The sequence below is a fragment of the Molothrus ater genome, chromosome 21 (genome assembly GCF_012460135.2).
Source record: "Molothrus ater isolate BHLD 08-10-18 breed brown headed cowbird chromosome 21, BPBGC_Mater_1.1, whole genome shotgun sequence".
Classification (NCBI taxonomy): Eukaryota; Metazoa; Chordata; class Aves; order Passeriformes; family Icteridae; genus Molothrus; species Molothrus ater.
Genome location: NC_050498.2, coordinates 4,283,972 through 4,302,979, shown reverse-complemented (window position 1 = coordinate 4,302,979; position 19,008 = coordinate 4,283,972). Strand labels below are relative to the sequence as shown.

Here is a 19,008-nt window from a genome sequence, read left to right as displayed (position 1 = left end):
CGCCGCACTTTATATAGGCGGCTGAAACCCCGCCCCGCTCACCGGCAGCCAATAGGGCCTCAGTGACGACACAATGGGGGCCGGAGCAATAGTGGAGGCCGTTGTGACGATTCGGAGATGCAGGGGGTGGGGCCTCGACGCCAGAGGGCGACGTGATTGGTCGAAAGCCAGAGGGTTCTGTGATGGGCGGGGCCCGGACGTGACTGAGCGATCTGATTGGTTGGGAGGCGGAGCGCTCTGTGACGAACGGCCAGGGGGCGGGGCCGGCGCCGGGCCGGGCTTTGGGCGGCTTTAGGCTGCGACCGGGGCTTAGGTCGGGCTTAGAGCCTGCCCCGGCCTTAGGGCTAAAGGGGCCTTTGAGCGTAGAGCCGGGCTTGGGCTCTGACACGCACAGTGAGTGCTTCAGTCGCAGCCCCCTGGGCAAGCTGCCGTAGGAACTGCACTCACAGCCAGCGTCATCTCTGTGGAATTTATTGTCGTTTTCTCATCGGTTCTACAGTACAAAAGCATGCAAAAAATAGCCTCTCTCTTCATGGTACATATTTACAGTGCAACAGCCCCGTGCTGTCACAGTACTGAGTGCATTTACATCATGCTGGAATCGTAGCAGAGCAAATACAGGGGCAGAGGTTCAGCTTCAAGTGCAACAAGAGACAGAAATACCAACAGAACAGGCCTAGAAATCAGAAAGAGCAGCAAAATTACAGCACAGAGGATCTGCATTGTACCCTCAAGGGTTGCAATTCATGTTTTCTTGCATTTACACTGTTTTTTGGGAGCGCTTTGATGGCTTTGTGGGTACTGACGGAGGGTCTGGGCTCTGCCAGCAGCAGCTCTGAGCGTACATGGCTTTTCTCCAGGAAGGGAAGGAGCAGGGCAGGCACCGATGAGCTGCTTTCCTTCCCTCATCCCATGGAAGGCTGCATTCACAGCAACAGGGTCATGGCATAATGTGGGTTAATTCAGCCTGGGAGGGACTCGAGCTGAGCATGGACTTGAGCAGAAGGATCTGGGCCAGAAAGGAATGTCCTGCACTGCTCTGCTCAGCAAAGTCCCCGACAAACCAGCAGAGAGGTCTGGCACCTCATCCAAGCTCCATTTCCACACCAACCCTCCACTCCCTGCTCTCCAGTCTCCCTGCTGCACCCCAGAGGTGCTCAGGTTCTCAGTGGCATCCCCCAGCACAGCCCTCCTGCCCTGGGAAATCCCCTGGGATCCCTGTCCCTGGGGGAGCCTGGGCCTCTCAGGGGCTGGGACAAAGCTCTTGGGGTTTTGGGCAAGATGGGAGGGAAAGCACTGAGCTGGGGAGAGCAAACAAGCTGCCAGCCACACATCACAAATGGAGAAACTCCCCCATGGCAGCTCTGCTGAGGGCTTCAGGGCAGAGTTGTGCTGAAGGAACGTGAAATTTCTCCCAGCAGCTCCTCCTTGCAAGTTTGGCAATAAATAAGGAATGGAAGTGCAGCCTGGGAGTTGTTTTATGGACCCACTGTTTGTTTTGCATGGAGCAGCTACACTGTTCCTTGTCAGGATCCCTCTGGTTGGAGCCCTACACAAAGTCAGCAGCCCTGATGCTGCAAACCTCATCTGCTTGCAGGAGTGACATTGGCAGCAGCACATTCCTGCCCAAAGGGTTAAAGACATGGACTGTGCATTCCCCAGGGCAGGACAGAAGGGACTTGACCAGGATTTTTACTTAGCACTACCCCCAGAACCAAAGGCTAAGAGCCATTAACTGAGCAAGACAAACAAATGCACCTGCTGGAGATCAGAGATATGTGCTGCTCCCCTAAATGAGAAATTTCTTTCAAAAAAATCATCCTCAGCCTGCAAGAGTCTGGAAAACTTGACCAGATGCAATGGTAATGGGGGAAAGAGGAGCCCTGCTGGTGATTCCAAGCCAGAGCATCCCAGTGCTCCAGGAACAGCAGAGAGGAGGGTTTGGAGGGGAAAACCACAGAGCATGAGTGTGCCACACCTGCTCTGCAGAGCCACACTGAACCCCATCCCCTCCATCACAGAGAGGAGCAGACAAATATTTACCCATCCAGCTGAAGAGAATGATTTTACTCGAGAGCTGAAAGCGCTGCCTTGCCTGGGATGTTTATTCTCAAATAAATCCCCTCTCTTCAGCCTCTTCCTTTCTTCAGAGCAGATCCAGTTGCCCTGAGCTGCTCTAACATGCACATAAACAAGCAGGGATTTCATTGCAGCTGTGGAACAGAGCCTGGTTTTGCTATCTGAGCGTTTCTCCTGCTGCCAGGGCACATTTTTCATCTCACTTCATGCAGGTTTTCAGGCTGCTGCTTGTGACACCATAGGGGTGGTTTTTTAGGGGTATAAAGGAAAGCCTGTTGGCAGATTTGCTGAAGAAACAAGGTGTGACAGGAGCTCAGAGCTCAAGGCAGTGGTTCTTGGACCTGTGGGAACAGCTCCAGAAGGATTTCTTTTAGCTAAAAGGGCAAATATTTCAAAGTAGATTTTGAGATAATCATTAAAAACCATTAATTTCTCTCCAAAACTGAAGTGATGATTTAGGTACCACTAAAGGAACATCATATGGAGCTCATTTGTAACTCGTCATTTGTTTGGTTGCTTAATTAAGGCTGAGAACAGCCTTGGGCATCACTAAAATAACCTCAACTGTCTGGGTTAGCAAATTATTCTTGCCACAGATTAAAAATACAATAACTAACCCCATGTTGCGTCCTTAGAGCTCTTTGAGCACAACCCAGGTATTGCTCAGACTTCAGAAGTTCCACAGGGATGGGGATTACCAGAACTCCCTTTTCTGCCTGGCACATTCCTGAGATGTGTCTTTGCTCCAAGGTCACTCCCTGGCCCTGTCTTGGGGTAAGTTTTTTCCACAAACTGGAGGACAGATCAGTTTGTATCCACAGGCTGTCCCTTCCACAGGCAGCAGTTCCACCTGGACAATCCTTCCCATTTACAGAATCCCCTGTAGCCCTGAAATCCTGCATGAGGTGAGATGAAAAAGCTCTCAGACTTTTCACTCCCTACCTCTGGGTACTTAAATCTTCATTACAAGCAGCAAGTCCCTTGTCCCAGGCTGGGGGAAGGATCAGGGCATCCTCCTGATGCACGAGCAGGTTCCTCAGGGCATGCTGAGCTCACAGCTGGTGCAGACACCAAAAACCAGGCAGGATTTAGCACCTGGAAGCAGCAGGGCAGAGCTCAGCCCCAGAGCAGAAACCTTGACAGGATCCAACAGCAGCTCTCAGCATTAAAGGTCTCCATTCAATAGTGAAGCTGCAATGTTCTTTCCCGTTTTGCCAATATCTACAAGGAAGGGCCCAGGCTGGGGAGTGCTGGGCATCCCACTGGGGTGGCTGAGTGAGGGGAGGTGACAGGCTGGGGACAGACAGAAGGCACCAGCAGCAAAGCCCAGCTAGAAAATGTTGGGAACCATCGAATGAGATTGCAGCAAACAGAACAGGAGCACCAGGATACACCAGTCACTACCAACAGCCCCCATACATGTGTCCCCCTGCACAAAAAAAGAGGGAACAATGTCCCAAGTCCTCAGGATTAACCTAAAAACAGACACTAAGATGATTATGTAGGAACCAAATTTAATCATGCCCTTTCTTTAAGTACTATAAAATAAGATTCCAATCCACTGGTTTCCCAGGGGCATGTTCAGACCCCGTAAGGCTCAAGGGAAAATAATGACATATATTTGGACAGATGGATGTCACTGGTTCTTACTCTCTGAATGGAAGAGTGAAATTCCTGATTATCCACACAGTCTGTACAGTCAACAGCCACAAAAATGGCTGTATTTGCCTTTTTGTGTTTACCTTTTAAAGTGTAATCTCTTACCAGTTGTCAAACTATTGAGATGAAGCTTCTAACCCCAAGTTTAGAAGCAATCTATGGATAAAATAGCAGCATCAGTACATGCATAAAAATCAGAGTCTTAAAACAAAATTAAAATATAAAGCCTTTTTAAAAAAATTAAAAGATCAAGTTGTGAACTTGTGCTCTGTATCTTTCTAAAACCCTCTACCAACATTTTCCATCCTAGGAACCTTTCCCAGTTTGGGTCATTTTAATGAAATTAAAGTTTAAAAGCATCAGGTACACAAGAAATAAGTGAAGAGATGGAAATGAAATAAAATAAAGCCCAAACCTGCCACTCTTTTCAGCTGGAGACCATGGTCCGTGGGTGCAGGAGTGGGTGCAGGAGTGGGAGCACTGCCAGCTCTTTGGAAGAGCAGCCCTGGCAGCTGTCCCTGGAGCACCAAGCTGTTCTGTGTGGCAGCATATCCCCATGCCCCGGGGCTCTGTGCCACCCAGGGCTCACTCACATCCAGGGAATCTCCTGTGACTCCTCTGCTCTGCAGCACTGCCCGACTAAAGCCACGGCTGGGGGCAGGACTGACACTGTGCAAAACTCAGGGATCATCCCTCCCTGTGTCTTTCTTTCTTCCCTTTTTGTATTTACCTTTTTAAGTGTAATCTCTTACCAGCTGTTGAACTATTGAGATGAAGCTTCTAACCCCAAGTTTAGAAGCAATCTATGGATAAGGGAAAAAGGAAAAGGGAAGAAAAAGAAAGAAAGACACAGGGAGGGACGATGTTCACTCCAACAGCAGCATCTCATATCATTTCACTGATACCCAAGGACATTTTGCCTTCATCTCCACACCAGCAGCAGCACTCCTGATGTACCCAAGTGCATTAAATAAAACAGCTGCCCTCCCATACAAAACCTGTCTCTCTAACACCATTTTTTCCCCTGATGCTTGAAGTAGAGAATGCAATAACACAAGGAGAAAGTCTCTGTGGGGGGAAAGGCCCCTTGAGAGGAGCCCAGCCCGGTTCCTCGGGTGAAGCACAAGGCACGCACGGAGGAGCCGCGGGCACCTCGGCCGGGGCTCCCGCTGCTGCCCGGCTCCTCCCGCCGGGCTCGCCCGGCCCGGGCTGCTCCTGCTGGGCTCGGGCTGCTCCTGCTGGGCTCTCTCCGCTCTGCTGGGCCGCTCCTGCCGTGCCGGGCAGGCCCCGGCCTGCGCCGTGAGGGCGGTGAGGGTGAGGGCGGCCGGCCCCGGCAGCAGCCGCGCCCTCAGGCCGCGGGTTCGTCCTCGCACACGTCGGGCAGCTCCGGGTCCCGGGCGGCTTCTCTGCTGCCCTGCGTTCTGCAGGGTGTGGGGAGATAGAGACATGGTGGGCACACAGCAGGGCAGGGGGGGTTATATATCAACAGGGAGCAGCAATGAAGCAGCAATGAACCCCTCAGCAATAGCCCAGCACGATGCCCTGCGGGGATGGGCAGCTCGGCCTGGACACCTGCTTGGCCTCTGCTCCCAAAAACTGAGGTGCCCCCACCGAGATAGCAACCACCTAAAGGTGGGCACCTAAATAGCAGGACACCTAAATCTTTCAGAGAAAAAGAATTTATTGCTCTCTTATCAGAAGAAACGAACTTCTCCCCACCTCACTCAGCCCTGGAGATGCCTCAGGATTCAGAGGAAGAAGTTGACACTGACCAGACACAATCCTTCGTTTGAATGGAATTTATGCATCATGTATGAGGTGTATGAATATGCAACAGGCTGTTGCTTTTAAGGGTTAATCCTCTGTTAATGGGTGTCCTTTATCGGGCCTATTTTGCCCAGAAAAAGGTACCCAGACTGTCCATAACTCTTTGTTTTTATTGTCTCATATTGTCTAATCCTAATAATCCAAATTTTTATTACTCTAATTATATTACTATTTTTATAACCATTTTATTACTATTAAACTTTTAAAATCTTAGAAACAAGTGATTAGCATTTTTCACAGGAGATAGAGACATTGTAGGCACACAGCAGGGCAGGGGGGGTTTATATATCAACAGGGAGCAGCAATGAAGCAGCAATGAACCCCTCAGCAATAGCCCAGCACGATGCCCTGCAGGGATGGGCAGCTCGGCCTGGACACCTGCTTGGTCTCTGCTCCCAAAACTGAGCTCTCCACTGTAGTAATTACATATCCTCTGAACAGAGAGAGACATGGTTCTCCCAGGAGAACCTGGGAAGCTGTGAGAAACTTAGAGGGAAGAATTCAAACAATATTATCTCTCTTTCTGTAACCATTGTTTATAGATATGCTTCTCCAGAGTGTACTATGCACAGTTCACCAGTAGTGTGAGAGAAGATTCCTAAAGGCCAATCAGGTCTTAGGACCACCATTGTTTCTATAAGAACTTCTAATTTCTAGATTTCTAGATTTCTAATAATAAAGTGTCCTTTTCATTCCTTCTGATGATGGAGTCTCTGTATCCCCTTTGTCTGTCCCTGATACCCCTTGGCTGATAATCCATTTCCCTGGATGCCCTACTCCATGAGGAGGTATCTGACTCTAGGGAAAAGTCTTGCAGACCACCAGCATGGTTTCCAAATTATCTAGTTTGCATTTGGAGAGTTGTGGCTTGCTCTTCTTTAATCTGATTTTTAAAATAAAGATCAGAGGGATGGGTTGATCCCACAGCTGCTTCTCCAAAGTGCTGGAGTAAATGGCAGTAAAACTGAATGTTTCTACCAGAACCCAGTTTGTCCTACACAAAAACTCTGTGATTTTGGCTTTTTTTTTTTAGCTTCTGTGAGTCTGCCTGGTCCCCAAAACAGCAGTCCCCAAAACAGCAGTCCCCAAAGCCTGAGAGCAGCAGCCCTAGAATCTCAGCCAAGGTCACTTCCTTGAACTGCACATACACCACAGTAACTTCAGCCTTTTCCTCCTACCCCTAACTTTTGATGTTTCTGATGCTTTTGATGTTTCAGAAGGCTTGAGCTGTACTGCACTCAGGGCACCCTCGAGGAGCAGCACCTCCACCCTGCCCAGCCACCCCCAGACAGCATGAGACTGTCACTGGATGGAGAAAAGGGGACACCTCCAGGTGCCACCCACGGCAGAAACTGATCACAGGCAGGTAACTTCACCTAAAACACCCATTTCTCCATCATAAAGATATCCACAACACAAGGGAGGTGATCATCTCCAAGCAGTGGTGTCTCCCAGGTGTGTCCAGCCTTGCTCACAGCACTCTGGCTGTACCATAGAATCATGGAATGGTTTGGGTTGGAAGGAGACCTTGAAAATCCCCTTGTTCCACCCCTTGCCATGGTCAGGGACACATTCCACTATCCCAGGCTGCTCCAAGCCCTGTCCAGCCTGGCCTTGGGCACTTGCTGGGCTCCAGGGGCAGCCATAGCTGCTCTGGGCATTCTGCAGAACATCCACAGCCAGCTTGGCAGTGGAGTGTCAGTGCCTGGAGCACACAGTGTTTGGGGGCTCTGGGGGTATTTCCTGCCTAGGAATAACACAAAGTACACACAGGGCTAACCCAATTTTTGAAGAAACCAGAAATGATCAAAAATCATGTTCCCTTCTCCCTCCACTTCAGCAAAGCCCTGCAGTAAACCTGACCTTGAACTCATGGACCATTTTCCTGAGGGAAAGGCTGAGGAACAGCCCTGCCTTCAGTGCCTGTCATCCCTCTCTTCAAATGATTGATCACCTCATTTAGCAGCAGAGGCTCAGTTCTGTGGCAGCTCAGCACAGCCCAGCTCCCTGTCTGGCACATCCTGCTGATCCTGCTCCTGTCAGGGCTGTCTTCAGTGCTGTCCCAGCACTCTGAGCAGCCTCTGCCTCTCCAAACACCTCCATGGCAGGCTGAGAGGACCCTCAGGGTGGCAAACACCAGCCAAAAAGCAGCAGAGATGCAGCACCAGAGCTCCATGTCTGCACAGGAGCAGGCTCCTGCTGTGAGGCCTGAGGCTGGGTGGGAATCCTCAGTAAAATAACTCTTGCTAAGAAATAAGCCTCTATTTCTCCTACATTTTGTAAGGCACAGGGGAGCAAAGCCTGGTTTGTGCAGTTACCCAGGAGAGCGCATGGCTGTGGGGGGATCACATGAGCTTTGTGTCCCACAAGGAGGGAGCCTCCCCACACTGCCCTCCCAAACACAGGAGCAGGGGGCAGGGAGGGTGTGGGACAACCTACAGAGCACAAACACACCCCCCTGGATTCCTCCAGGAGCCCCCATTCAGTGCAGGCTGCTCAAGTCCCTTCCTCCCTATGGAAATGCAGCAGCAGGAGGCAGTGGCACCACGTCAGTCCCCATCTGCCTCTGCCTGCCTTCTCCTGGCTATTTTTGGAGAATCTCTGCAAGTCCTTCCTCATGCAGAGCAGGTGACATCCTGGCTCTGGCCCATCCATGTGTCTCAGAGCCATAAACCAGGCCAGACAGAGTCTCCCAAGTGCTGGAGCTGCTCCCAAAGGTATTTAGAGATGTGTGGTTGTTTCCCAGTCTCTCAGCCCAGATCTTCCAGCCTGCTGGAGGCTGTGTCCTGCCTAACCACTGGATCCTAGGACTTCCCACTGAGGTGTCTGTAAGCAGCTCATCATGGTTTGCATTCATGTTATTTTGTTATTTATCAGAATTAACTGGATCAACACTTCCTAGAAGGGTCTGTGCAAGTGGTTGGACAAGTGACAATGTTTTGATGAAGTCCTGGCTGAAGTGGTCACTTGGAGCAACCAATTTTGGTCTGCCCAGAGCCTCCCAGTGCTGCAGCAGAGGCAGAAGCACAAGGGAGTGGTGGAGCATCTGGAGCAGAGATGGCTCCAGCCTTTTCTTTTGCACAACCACTAAATATTAAAGTCAAATTCTAAAGCTCAGCCTTTCCCAAATTCTGTAGCTATTCACTCTGCAAACGTGGGGCTGAGCAGCACTTCCTGCTAAAACCCAACTGTTTTTTTTTCACCCCTCCCTCCCTAAAAGCAGCTCAAAGAATCACAAATAGAAATAATAATAAAAAGCACACATAAACATTAGTGTGACACACACAGAATGACTGCAATAAAACTGCTCCTACAGGAAGGAAGGATGGAGTAAAATGCTGTCACTACCACACAAATCACACAGGGTGAGGAGGGGACACAGGTTTCTACAGCACCCATGGGAAACACAGACATGGAATTACCTTAAAGATGGATGCAAATATACAGATGTGTTTAAGAGGAATCTGTCCCTGAGAGCAAAACAATGAGACAAAGGAAGAAAGTGATCATGAAGACAATGGCAGCAGGTGAAGGAGCTTGTATTTCTGTGCCTGTCCAGCCTAGAGTGCAGAGAGGAATGGGGATGGAACACCAGCCACATTTACCTAAGGACAGGTGAGGTCAGGCACTGGTAGCACTGGTACAAACCCACTCCAGCCCCTACCACTGCTGAAAGCTCCAGATGCCTCCCAGCACACTGCTGGTGTCCAGCTGTGCTGCCCTGGCACCTCTGGGCTTTTGTGTCCCTTGTGCAATGGGGCAGAGCCCCAGGAGCACTGGGCCCCCCACTGCTGGTTGTGGGTCATTCCAGAGGAAAATCCTGTGCCACCTGCAAGTGGGGCATGGCTCTTCCCACAAAACATGCAGTTCTCTCTTTGGGAGGAGCTGTTTCTGCTCAGACACCTGGGTCAGCCACTTTTTTTTTATCTCATTTTCCCCCTTGGCTTCCTTATGCCTAACCCACATGGATAATATGGCCCTAAGGGCAGTGACTTTTTGGGTCTCTTTTTGGCAAGAAACAGGGTAGGCTTTTAAAATACCAACTGATCCCCTACAGAGGAGCTGACAACCACATTTCATCAACAGTGTTAGCAGCCATAATGGGCAAGTAAATTGGGTCTGTCAAAATACAGCAATTAATTTGATAGGTAGTACTTGCAATAAATGAGAGCAATAAAATGTGGTGAAGCCAGGGCTGACTCAGTTAGGAGAAATGTGGAGCAGGCAGAAGAAATGCAGCAAACACTGCTAGCAGAAATCCAGAACTTAGCTGTGAATGCTGAACTGGGCTTAAAAAATACCCTGGAGCTGGAAAGTTAGAAAACATCAGTTGGTTCAGCAGCCACCATTAATGATGGGCTTGAACCTGGCCGTGGTCTGCAGGATCTGTCAGACTCCATGAATCACTGCCTCTCCTGGGAGCTCCTGCAGGAAAGGCAGGATGCAGTGACACCTGGCCACTGCCCAGCTGACAGGGAGGTGACAGCTGGCAGCTCTCACACCATTCTAGGTGTACAAAACAGCAACTGCTAAATGGGGCATCATCCTTTTAGCTCCCCTCCACCTGCTGAGCGTGTCTGCACTGAACAATCTGCCCTTGAAACTGCTCAGTGCTGATAAACAGAGCAATAAATAACAGCCAGGAGAGGATTTGCTTCTTCCAGGTCTAAAGAGTGCTAAAAAACATTCTGTCCTCCCAGTGTTGACTCCAGAACTGTTTCACATCAGTGGTGTCTTAATGGTGTCCTCTAAAGGCATCAAGGCTGCCACAGCAAAGCCCTGCTGCTACCACAGACATCTGCCCAGAGCATTTCCAGGGACAGAGCCCAGCAGGCTGTGGAGGTAATGCAGGGAGAAATTACAAAAAGATGCAGCCACATGATTTAGTTTCCTCCTCTCCAAATCCCAAGGAGTGAGCTTGAAGGACAGCTCCATTTTAAGAGTCATCAATTAGGCATGAAATAGCAGAAAGCTCTGGTAGCAGAGCTCAGCTCACTGCCAGAGGATCTCCTACAGAGTATATCCCCAAAATGGCACAGATGTGAGATACTTGAGGCAGCACTGAGTGGGGCTCTGGCAATTTCACATGCAGCCTAATTAAATAGATTGAATGTGAAACTGGAGTACTCTAATTGCATTTCCTTTTTTCTTCCCTAGAAACACAAGAAGTTATTTCCTACCTATAACCAGAAGGAGATGCAATATTACAAAATCTGATTTATGTCCCTCTGAAGACCCTGCCACTGGGACAAGGGGCTCTGTGCAGGAGAGCTTGGCAATGTGTGGCTCTTTTTTTTCTCAGCTCCTCCTGGGCAGCCACATGTCCAGAGCACAGTGATGGCTGCAGGCACTGCTTTTCTGGCAGGTCCCAATTTTGGGGTCCCCTGTCCAGCTACAAGGGTGATGGACATGCAGAAACTCTGCAGAGACTTCCTACAGCAATACTTTCTGCTCCTGCAAGATCCTAAAGCTTTACAGAAATCCAGGCTCACTTGAAACTTATTTTAACACAGCTCTAATCATAACATTGGCACTTTATATCTGTAGCAAGGGTGGTTTTTCCAGGGAACAAGCAATATGAATTAACAAGTGGATGAGCTTGGTGTCTACTCTGTTTGCCCCTGAGGAAATAACACTGTCATCAAGAGATAACTCACTGAGCAATGAATATTTCCCATTTAGCTGTGGCTCACTTGAGATTAATGTCATTGGATCCAACACATTTATTTAAATTTGAAGTTATTTTCATTAGATTCAGTCAGTAAAATGTTTTCCAAAGTTTGAAATAATAATAATCCATATGCCTTAAAAGGAGCATCCCTGCTGTGGTGTTTAATACACAACACCATTTGTTGGACAGGCTTGGCAAGTATCTTTCTTTTAAACAACAGTTTTGAGATGGGTTCTCAAAGCTCCAGTTGTGCATGAAATAATTTAGGATTAAGTCAATTGTTACTGCCAAAAATTGGCACTGATGGCATGAGACTGAGAAATTAAGCACAGGGATTGGTGCAGTGGAGAATTGGCACATTCATATTGGTTTGGGATATTTCTAAGTGCTCACACAGCTGGGCAGAGGCCAGCCCAGCACGGCTGCAGCTCCATTCCTGGTTTGGTTTTGTAAACTAAGGGCACCAGACACAGCAGCACAACAGTGGAAATGACACAATTTTAAAAAATAAACCTTTAAAAAATAAACCTTTCAGTCTGTACAAGGAGCCTGAAAACACACAGGACCAGAATGAGCTGAGACAGGGAAAGATGCTGGGTTTCAATGAACTGAAGAAAATCTGACTAGCAACTTTAAAAAGGGGACAAAAGTGAAGGCTTACAGCTCATCTTGAAAGCCTAAGAATATTTTATAAAGGACAAGACATTGATAATGTGGCTGCTCAGAAGTTTCACAGCTCCCTGAGATCAAATGAGCTTTGTTTTTTCTGAGCAGATACTGAAGCACCCAGCTCCAGGCAGGAGCCAGCACCAAGGGTCCAGGGGTTTTCCCACCACCTGGGTGAGTTTTCAAGCACCTCAAATTAAGGTAGAAGGGAACAGGTCCCATTTGGAAACAGACCAAGGGTTATACCACCCTGAAACATCAGTTCAGGCAGGGTTTGAAAAGAAATTCTGCCTTGCTCCAAGTCACCTGTCTGGGATAGTGGGAAGAATAAAATACATTTTTCTTCAAATTTAGTAAATGTTTCCCCATTTTAGAGCAATGCAGTGACCAGCAATGATAGTGAAGACATGGGTAGGGACATGTGTCCAATTAGCAATAACTATAATTTGGAATGCATTGAGCAAAGAGGAACAAATCAGAGCAAATCCCTTGTGCTGAGAGCTGTGACTGCCATGCTCCAGATGTGTCCCACAGCAGCACTCATGAGCAGGGTGTTTAAATGCCAAACTGGTGTCTGCCTATGGACTCCAAGACAAAGTCTTCCTTAAGTCTCCAACACTCAGCTGGGGACATAGAAAATTATCATCCTTAATTGAGCTGAGCCCTGAAATCCCCACACACCTGTGAGAGGCAGAGAGAGACTCCTCTAATTGTGTTATCAATGGTGCAGTGAGGCTCAGCACACCCCCATGGGAGTCTGCTGGGAATGGGACTGGGATTCTGGGTGGAAAAGAATCATTTTGGGACAACACAGCCTTGTTGTCAGGCACAGCCTTATAGATCCTGTGGGGTGAGAATTTATTTATATAAAAATAATTGTCCAGATCAGGCCACTGGTCCAGCTGTTATTTACTGGACTGATGGCCCAGAATCCTGGCTCTAAAAGGAATCAGTGACAAAAATGAAGGAGAAAGAGTAAAAACCAAGTAAAGGACAGAGGAATTCTCTCCCCATCCCTGTACACACCATCATGTTTAAAAACTGTTGATGAATCTATTAGTCATCAAGATCTCTGTGCCTTTTTTAATCCCAATATAGTAATTTCTACCCACTCTCCAAAGTATCCCCTTGCAACGTGTTCCACCATTTCATTAACTGGCAGAAAACTGTGTAAAAAACCACTGTATGTGTTCTCAAGTGAAAAAGCAATTTCAAAGTCTTCTCTTTTGTCTGACCATGATGTCTCTGCCCAGACTTGGGCCCCAGACCCCAGATCAAATCCCATAATCTCATTCTGAGTTAAAAAAAACCTACATAAACTGCTAATTTGGTACCATTTCTGTTGTCCATAGAAAGGAGAGAAGAATTAAACCCTCCAATATATATCCAAACTAGACCCTAATTAAATTTATTTTACTTCACCAGTCTCTAATGGATCTTTGATCACAGCATTATAAATTAACAGGTGAGAAAACAGACTCAAGTTTAGCACCTTCCATGTGTTTAGGCCAAACCCACCTTACAGAGAGAACAGCATCTATAAAAGAGTTTTTATTATATATATATATAATATAAAATATATATTAAAATATATTTTATATATATATATAAATATAATATAAATAAAAATTTAGTCTGAGAGGACTTGGGGTAGATTTTATCTCCAGTATTTGATGCAGAAGGGAGTTTTGTCTTTAACTGCTACAGAAAAGATTTGCAAAGTGCTTCCCCCACCCTCCCTCCCTCCCTCCCTCCCCACAGGCCCTGGCCGTGCTGCAGAGCAGGCATGGCTGTGGGTACCTACATCAGCAGGTTCCCTGGAGCAGACATGGATCTCTCCTCCCTCCTCGTCTGGACCTCAAAGGGGTTCCCAAAGGAGCGTTTCCTCAGCATGGCCTTCACCAGGATCTTTGAGGAACAGAACAGAGCAGTGAGAACAGCAGGGCTGGCTCCTGGAAGCCAGTTCAAAGGAGGAACAACAGCTTCTTTAATAATTCAGCTGACATTTTACAGCAAAGAGCACAAAGCAAAGCTGCTTGAGAGAGCCAGGCTGCTGCAGCAGCCAGGCACGAGAAGTTCACACCGGGTCAAGCGGCCGAAATTTCATGCCAGGAACACACATGTCCTGTCACAGACATTTGTATGGAAAATCTTTTCCTTAGGATCTTTTCTCTTGAGAAGCTGAGAGGCCTCAGAAACAAAATGTAAACAATAATTATCTGCTGCTGTGGAATGCAACAGGTGCATCTTTGATTAGTCTCATGTGATTGTTTTTAATTAATGGCCAATCACAGTCCAGCTGTCTCAGACTTTCTAGTCAGTTACAAGATTTTATTATAATTTCTATTCTATTCCTTTCTTTGCTAGCCTTCTGATTAAATCTTTTCTTCTATTCTTTTAGTTTTAGTATATAATTACTATATAGTATTTAGTATATTAGTATATAGCACATATTATATATAGTATTTAGTATATATTTAGTATATAACTCTCATATAGTTTTAGTATATAATTTTCTTTTAATCTAATATATAAAATAAAATAACAAATCAGCCTTCTGAAACACGTAGTCAAGATTCTCATCTCTTCCCTCATCCTGAGACCCCTGTGAACACCACCACAATGTCCCCTCTCCAAACCTCCCTCAGCAGCTGAAGGCTGTAGCCCAGCCCCCCTGCTCGGGTGTGTTTCACACCTACCACAGCTGGCAGGCTGGGGATGGTCTTCACAGAGTTCTTGACCTCCTCCTCGGTGACCTCCACCACGGAGCAGTGCTCCTCCTCCAGCGGCAGCGGCTCCGCGCCTCCCCGGCTCAGCCAGGGGTGCACCTGCAGGGACACACAGCCACAGGAATGGGGCACAGGCCTCTCTGCTGGCAGCACTGCTCCATCTCCCACTGCCTGAGCTGGTTTTTAACCAGCTCCCTTGGAAGTGGCTGCAGTCTGGCTCAGTGCTGTCACACCTGCTGCCACCCACCAGCACCATGGCGCCCCCTGAATCAAGTTTGAAACACTTTGAGAACCTGAGTTATCTGGAGGATTTTCATTTTTTGTCTTGCATGCAGCAGAGCAAAGCCCCCTTTTCTTGCTGCCTCTCATGGGATGGTTTCTTGGCTGGGAGCAGGAAGAAAGCCCTGTCTGAGGGCATGGGCTGAGCACAGAGCCCAGCCTGACACATCCTCTGCCAGCATCCAAGTCCCCAGGGACACCAGCCAGGGACAAGGGCCAGCACTCAGCTCTGCTCTTCTACCCACAGGGTCTCACAGTGTGTCTGCAAGAGCTGTCAAGTGAAATCCCATAAATACACCTCCAAACCTGCTGTCAAGTGAAATCCCATAAATACACCTCCAAACCTGCCTTTGGCCTCCTGGCATGGAGGGAAGGGATGTCACTTTTTTTTCCTGAAGCTCAGCCTTTCTAGTGTCAGCTTTGGTGGCAGTACTGGTGTTGGTCTGGGACAAAACAAAGCAGGGATTGCCCTGTAGAACATGCTGATGGATCTCTATGGAAATTTTGAGATCCTCCAGCAGGTTTAAAGCCTTGGTGAGGGGTGACAGGAGGACAGCAAGCCCACACAAACCCAGAATGAAACCACAACCTGTGAAGCATTGTGCTTTGCCAGGTCTGTTCATTCTTTCTATTATTAAACATCTCCCAAATAATGGTGAGAGAAATAAATGTGCTCCCTTGAGACCACTGGCCACAGAAGGACCAGAGGAGGAACACACATCCAGTCCCTGGAATGCACATCCAGCACTGCCAGCCCTCTCTGCAGCTAGCAACTCCCCTGACAATGTCAATTCTCCCAGGGATTCACTGAGATCAGCCAGCTTTTCAGTAATTTTCATTTAAATAAGCAAACAAGAAAGCTTTTGTCAATATTCCCCGGGTGAGAAGCAGTGAGGGAGCTGTGGCTGCAAAATGAGTGTTCTCCTTCTCCAAGGGAGGGAGCTAGAGACAGCTCCCAAAACAAACACTGGGGACAGCTCTGCCTCATTAGAAGGTACCAAAGGACACAAAATCAGCTGAGACTAAAAGCTCTAATATCAAGGCCCACCTTACCTTTATTTCAGGGACTGTTATCCTGGTTTCTGGATTTTTATCCAGCATGCGCAGGATCAGCTCCTTGAGCTCGTCACTTATCTGTGCCCTGAGTGAAGAAAACAGCAGCACACAGTTAACCAGGGACTTGTAAATGCAGCAGTGCACAGTTCTTACTGCAGTTACCTAGCAGAGAATCTGCTCTGCTCAGGAGGTATTTTCTCTGCAAAGCTGGCTTGGAAAAAAGGAAGGCACCACAGTCACTGCTGCAGGCTTGGTTATCCTGTCTTGGTTATCCTGTCTTGGTTATCCTGTCTTGGTTATCCTGTCCTGCCCCCTAACACAGCAGCACACGCCCAAAATGCAGGATGAAGGACAGGTGAAGGGGTCTAAGGACATTCTTGAAGACAGGGAATTTCTGAGGGGAGATTTGGAACAACAAAGTGCTCCTGAGCAGACTGGAGTTGAACTCTGTGAACCAAGAGGGGCACAGCTTGATTTGCTGAACCTGCATCATGAGCAACTGTATGCTGGATAAAACACCCCCATCTGACATTCAAGTTCCCAGCTAAGCTTCCAGGTTGTGTTATTTAAATTGCTCCCAGAACACAGATTGCAGGCAGCCTGTAACTCAGTATCCCCTACCTGCAAAGCTCAGCCTTGGGCTAACAACAGGAGGGAAGGGATAAATGCAGATAAGAGAAATACATCTAAATTTTTAACACTACTTCCAAGATCTAAACGTGAGGGCACCTGAGCCCAGAAGCCACTCCCTTGCCATGGAGCCCTTGGTCCTGAAGCCCAAAGGCTGCAATGACTCCTGTGGTTAATGAGGCAGGAAATGCCTTTAAAATGCACTAGAACTGAATGATCAAAGTGCTGCTGCAGTAAAATGCCAGCATGTGACTGAATTGCATTAGGCAGTTGAAAGTCTGTGTCACAAATGACTCTTGAAGAATTGTGTTTCTTCATGGAGATGGAACTTAGCAGCACAAAATGTCACTCCCCAGGAAGGCTGGATTGGAGACTGAAAACAAGAGTGAGCACCAGGTGCTGTGCCCACCTGCTCTGCAGAGAAGGGAATAAACTATCACAAACCAAAATGCAAACCACATCACAGGAAGGGATATTTCAGTCTGATGAAAACAGAGCTGCTGTTTAATAATTCATGAATATTTTATTGGGACTTTGGCTATGAGATCTTTACAAACAACCACAAGGAAATGCTGCTTGTTCAGAGGCAAAAGGGGGTTCAGTTTGAAGTCTAAACACTTGAAGTTGCATCAAGGCTCTGCTGTACACAGGCAGTAGAGCCCAGACAGGAGGAAGAACAGGATGAGTCCTCAGAGACTCAGGTGACAATTTCAGTTGGAATAGAAAGAATGGTGCTGCTCTTGAGCTCCAGAGGAACAGCCATGGGCAGTGACAGTGCATTTAGCAGCTCAGAATGAACAGATTCCTTCCAGACACCACACTGATACAGGTGAGATGGCATTTAAAAAAAATACTTAAAATCAGTTCTGTCAAAGTGTCAACAGCTTTACTTAAAATAAAATAAATGGAATATAAAATCACTTAACATTTCTGGGCACTAGACTGATTTCTACACAACACAGGATTAAAGTCATGGGGAAAAGGATCCCAGGTGTCAGGTGGGTTATGGCCAGGTAAGAGATCACAGCAGTCTCTGCTTTCCCTCTCTCCAGTCTGCAGCACAGGGTGAACTCTGTGCCTGGTGGCATTTTTCCTTTGAAAAGCCTGCACTGTCTGGGATTTCTCACAGCCACAGTCCTGTAAGAGCTCTCAGCAAGATGCCAAGCACAGAGCTCAGCATCCCTTCAGGAGGATTGCCAGCACCCAGATCACTTTACAGGGTGCCTGCAGGTCAGGGAACATTGACCTGGGCTTCACCAGGAGAGGCTGGGCAGAGCTGCTGGCTCTGCTGCCACATGTTTGAAGAGAAAGTTCAGCTTGGTTTTAGTCATGCCAGGATCCTCAGGGGGTGAGCTAAGCCCATTACCTCGTGTCATGAATGAGAACTCCAGTGCCATAAATATTTATCCTGGTGTCTCTAAGGGAACAGGATGGTGACACTGGTACAGTCAGATCCATCTGTCCTAAAGGTTGTCAGGAAACAGGCAATGAGTTTCCATGGGCTCTCTCCAAACAGGAATGTGTCTTTTGTAGCCATGGTGAAATAAATTCAAACCAAAATACTCCTCACTATAGAGAGGTGCTAATTCTGTGGGAGGTCAGGGTGGATCTACTCCAGTGAATTCCATGTCTCTGTGGCTGCCTCTAACAAATAGATGTGATTTGGACAGCTGTCAACACCTAGTAACCTTCAGCTCCTCCAACAACCTAATCAGGGGTGCAGTTTTTTTTAGACTGGGAGAACAGGTCACTGAGGAATCCACATAAATCATGCAGCCCAATTATGGCTGAAGGAAATGCCTGAATGAAGGAACAGATCTCAGCACAAGCCAGTTAGCCCATTAAATGTTAATAACTTACTGCAGAGGCAGATGGGAACAGTCACTTGTGAGCTGACTGCTAACCCAAATACAAGGTAGCTGAGGGAGGGGTGGGAGTTTTGGCAGCCCTGAGCAAGGGAGAAACTGCCAGGGGAACATAAACAGGTTTGGGGTTTTTTGGCTGCAGTGCTGTCAAGACAAAGTCCTGTTCCAACTGCAGGTGGGGATACAGCAATGGAGCATGACCAGCCTTTGTGCTCCTAAAGCCTCAACTCAGTCACCTGGGCCTGCCAGAGCTGCTCTTACCCACCCTGGGATCTGTGTGTGCCCTAAAAGTGGGCTGAGCCCAGCCTTGGAGCCCCAGCGTCCTGTGCAGGCTCCAGCTGGGCAGAGGGGCTGAGGCTGCTGTCAGTGCAGGGCAATTAAAGCAGCCCAGGTGTCAAAGAGGGCACCCTGAGTGTCCATCCCTTTCTGTGGGATCAGAAGAAGTCTGGGACTGCCAAGGTAGAGGCCCAGCTCTTTACTGTGATTGAAAATACAGTGAGCATCTCACAGGAGAGCCTTGCCTTGCCACAGGTGTTGGATACATGCA

General features: G+C 47.9%; 1 protein-coding gene across 3 annotated transcripts in view; it reads right to left on the bottom strand.

The window, feature by feature from the left end:
* Positions 1–455: 455 nt before the first annotated feature.
* Positions 456–19,008, bottom strand: part of CAMKK1 (calcium/calmodulin dependent protein kinase kinase 1) — a 99,666-nt gene continuing 81,113 nt past the window's right edge. For all 3 annotated transcript variants that reach the window (XM_036394993.2, XM_036394995.2, XM_036394994.2), the window contains exons 13-16: positions 15,964–16,051; positions 14,602–14,730; positions 13,707–13,810; positions 456–5,159 (exon numbers count right to left, since the gene is read on the bottom strand). In XM_036394993.2, the coding sequence (XP_036250886.1) occupies positions 5,087–5,159; positions 13,707–13,810; positions 14,602–14,730; positions 15,964–16,051 (394 nt within the window). In that variant the 3' untranslated portion in view covers positions 456–5,086. The remainder of the gene's footprint in view (positions 5,160–13,706; positions 13,811–14,601; positions 14,731–15,963; positions 16,052–19,008) is intronic.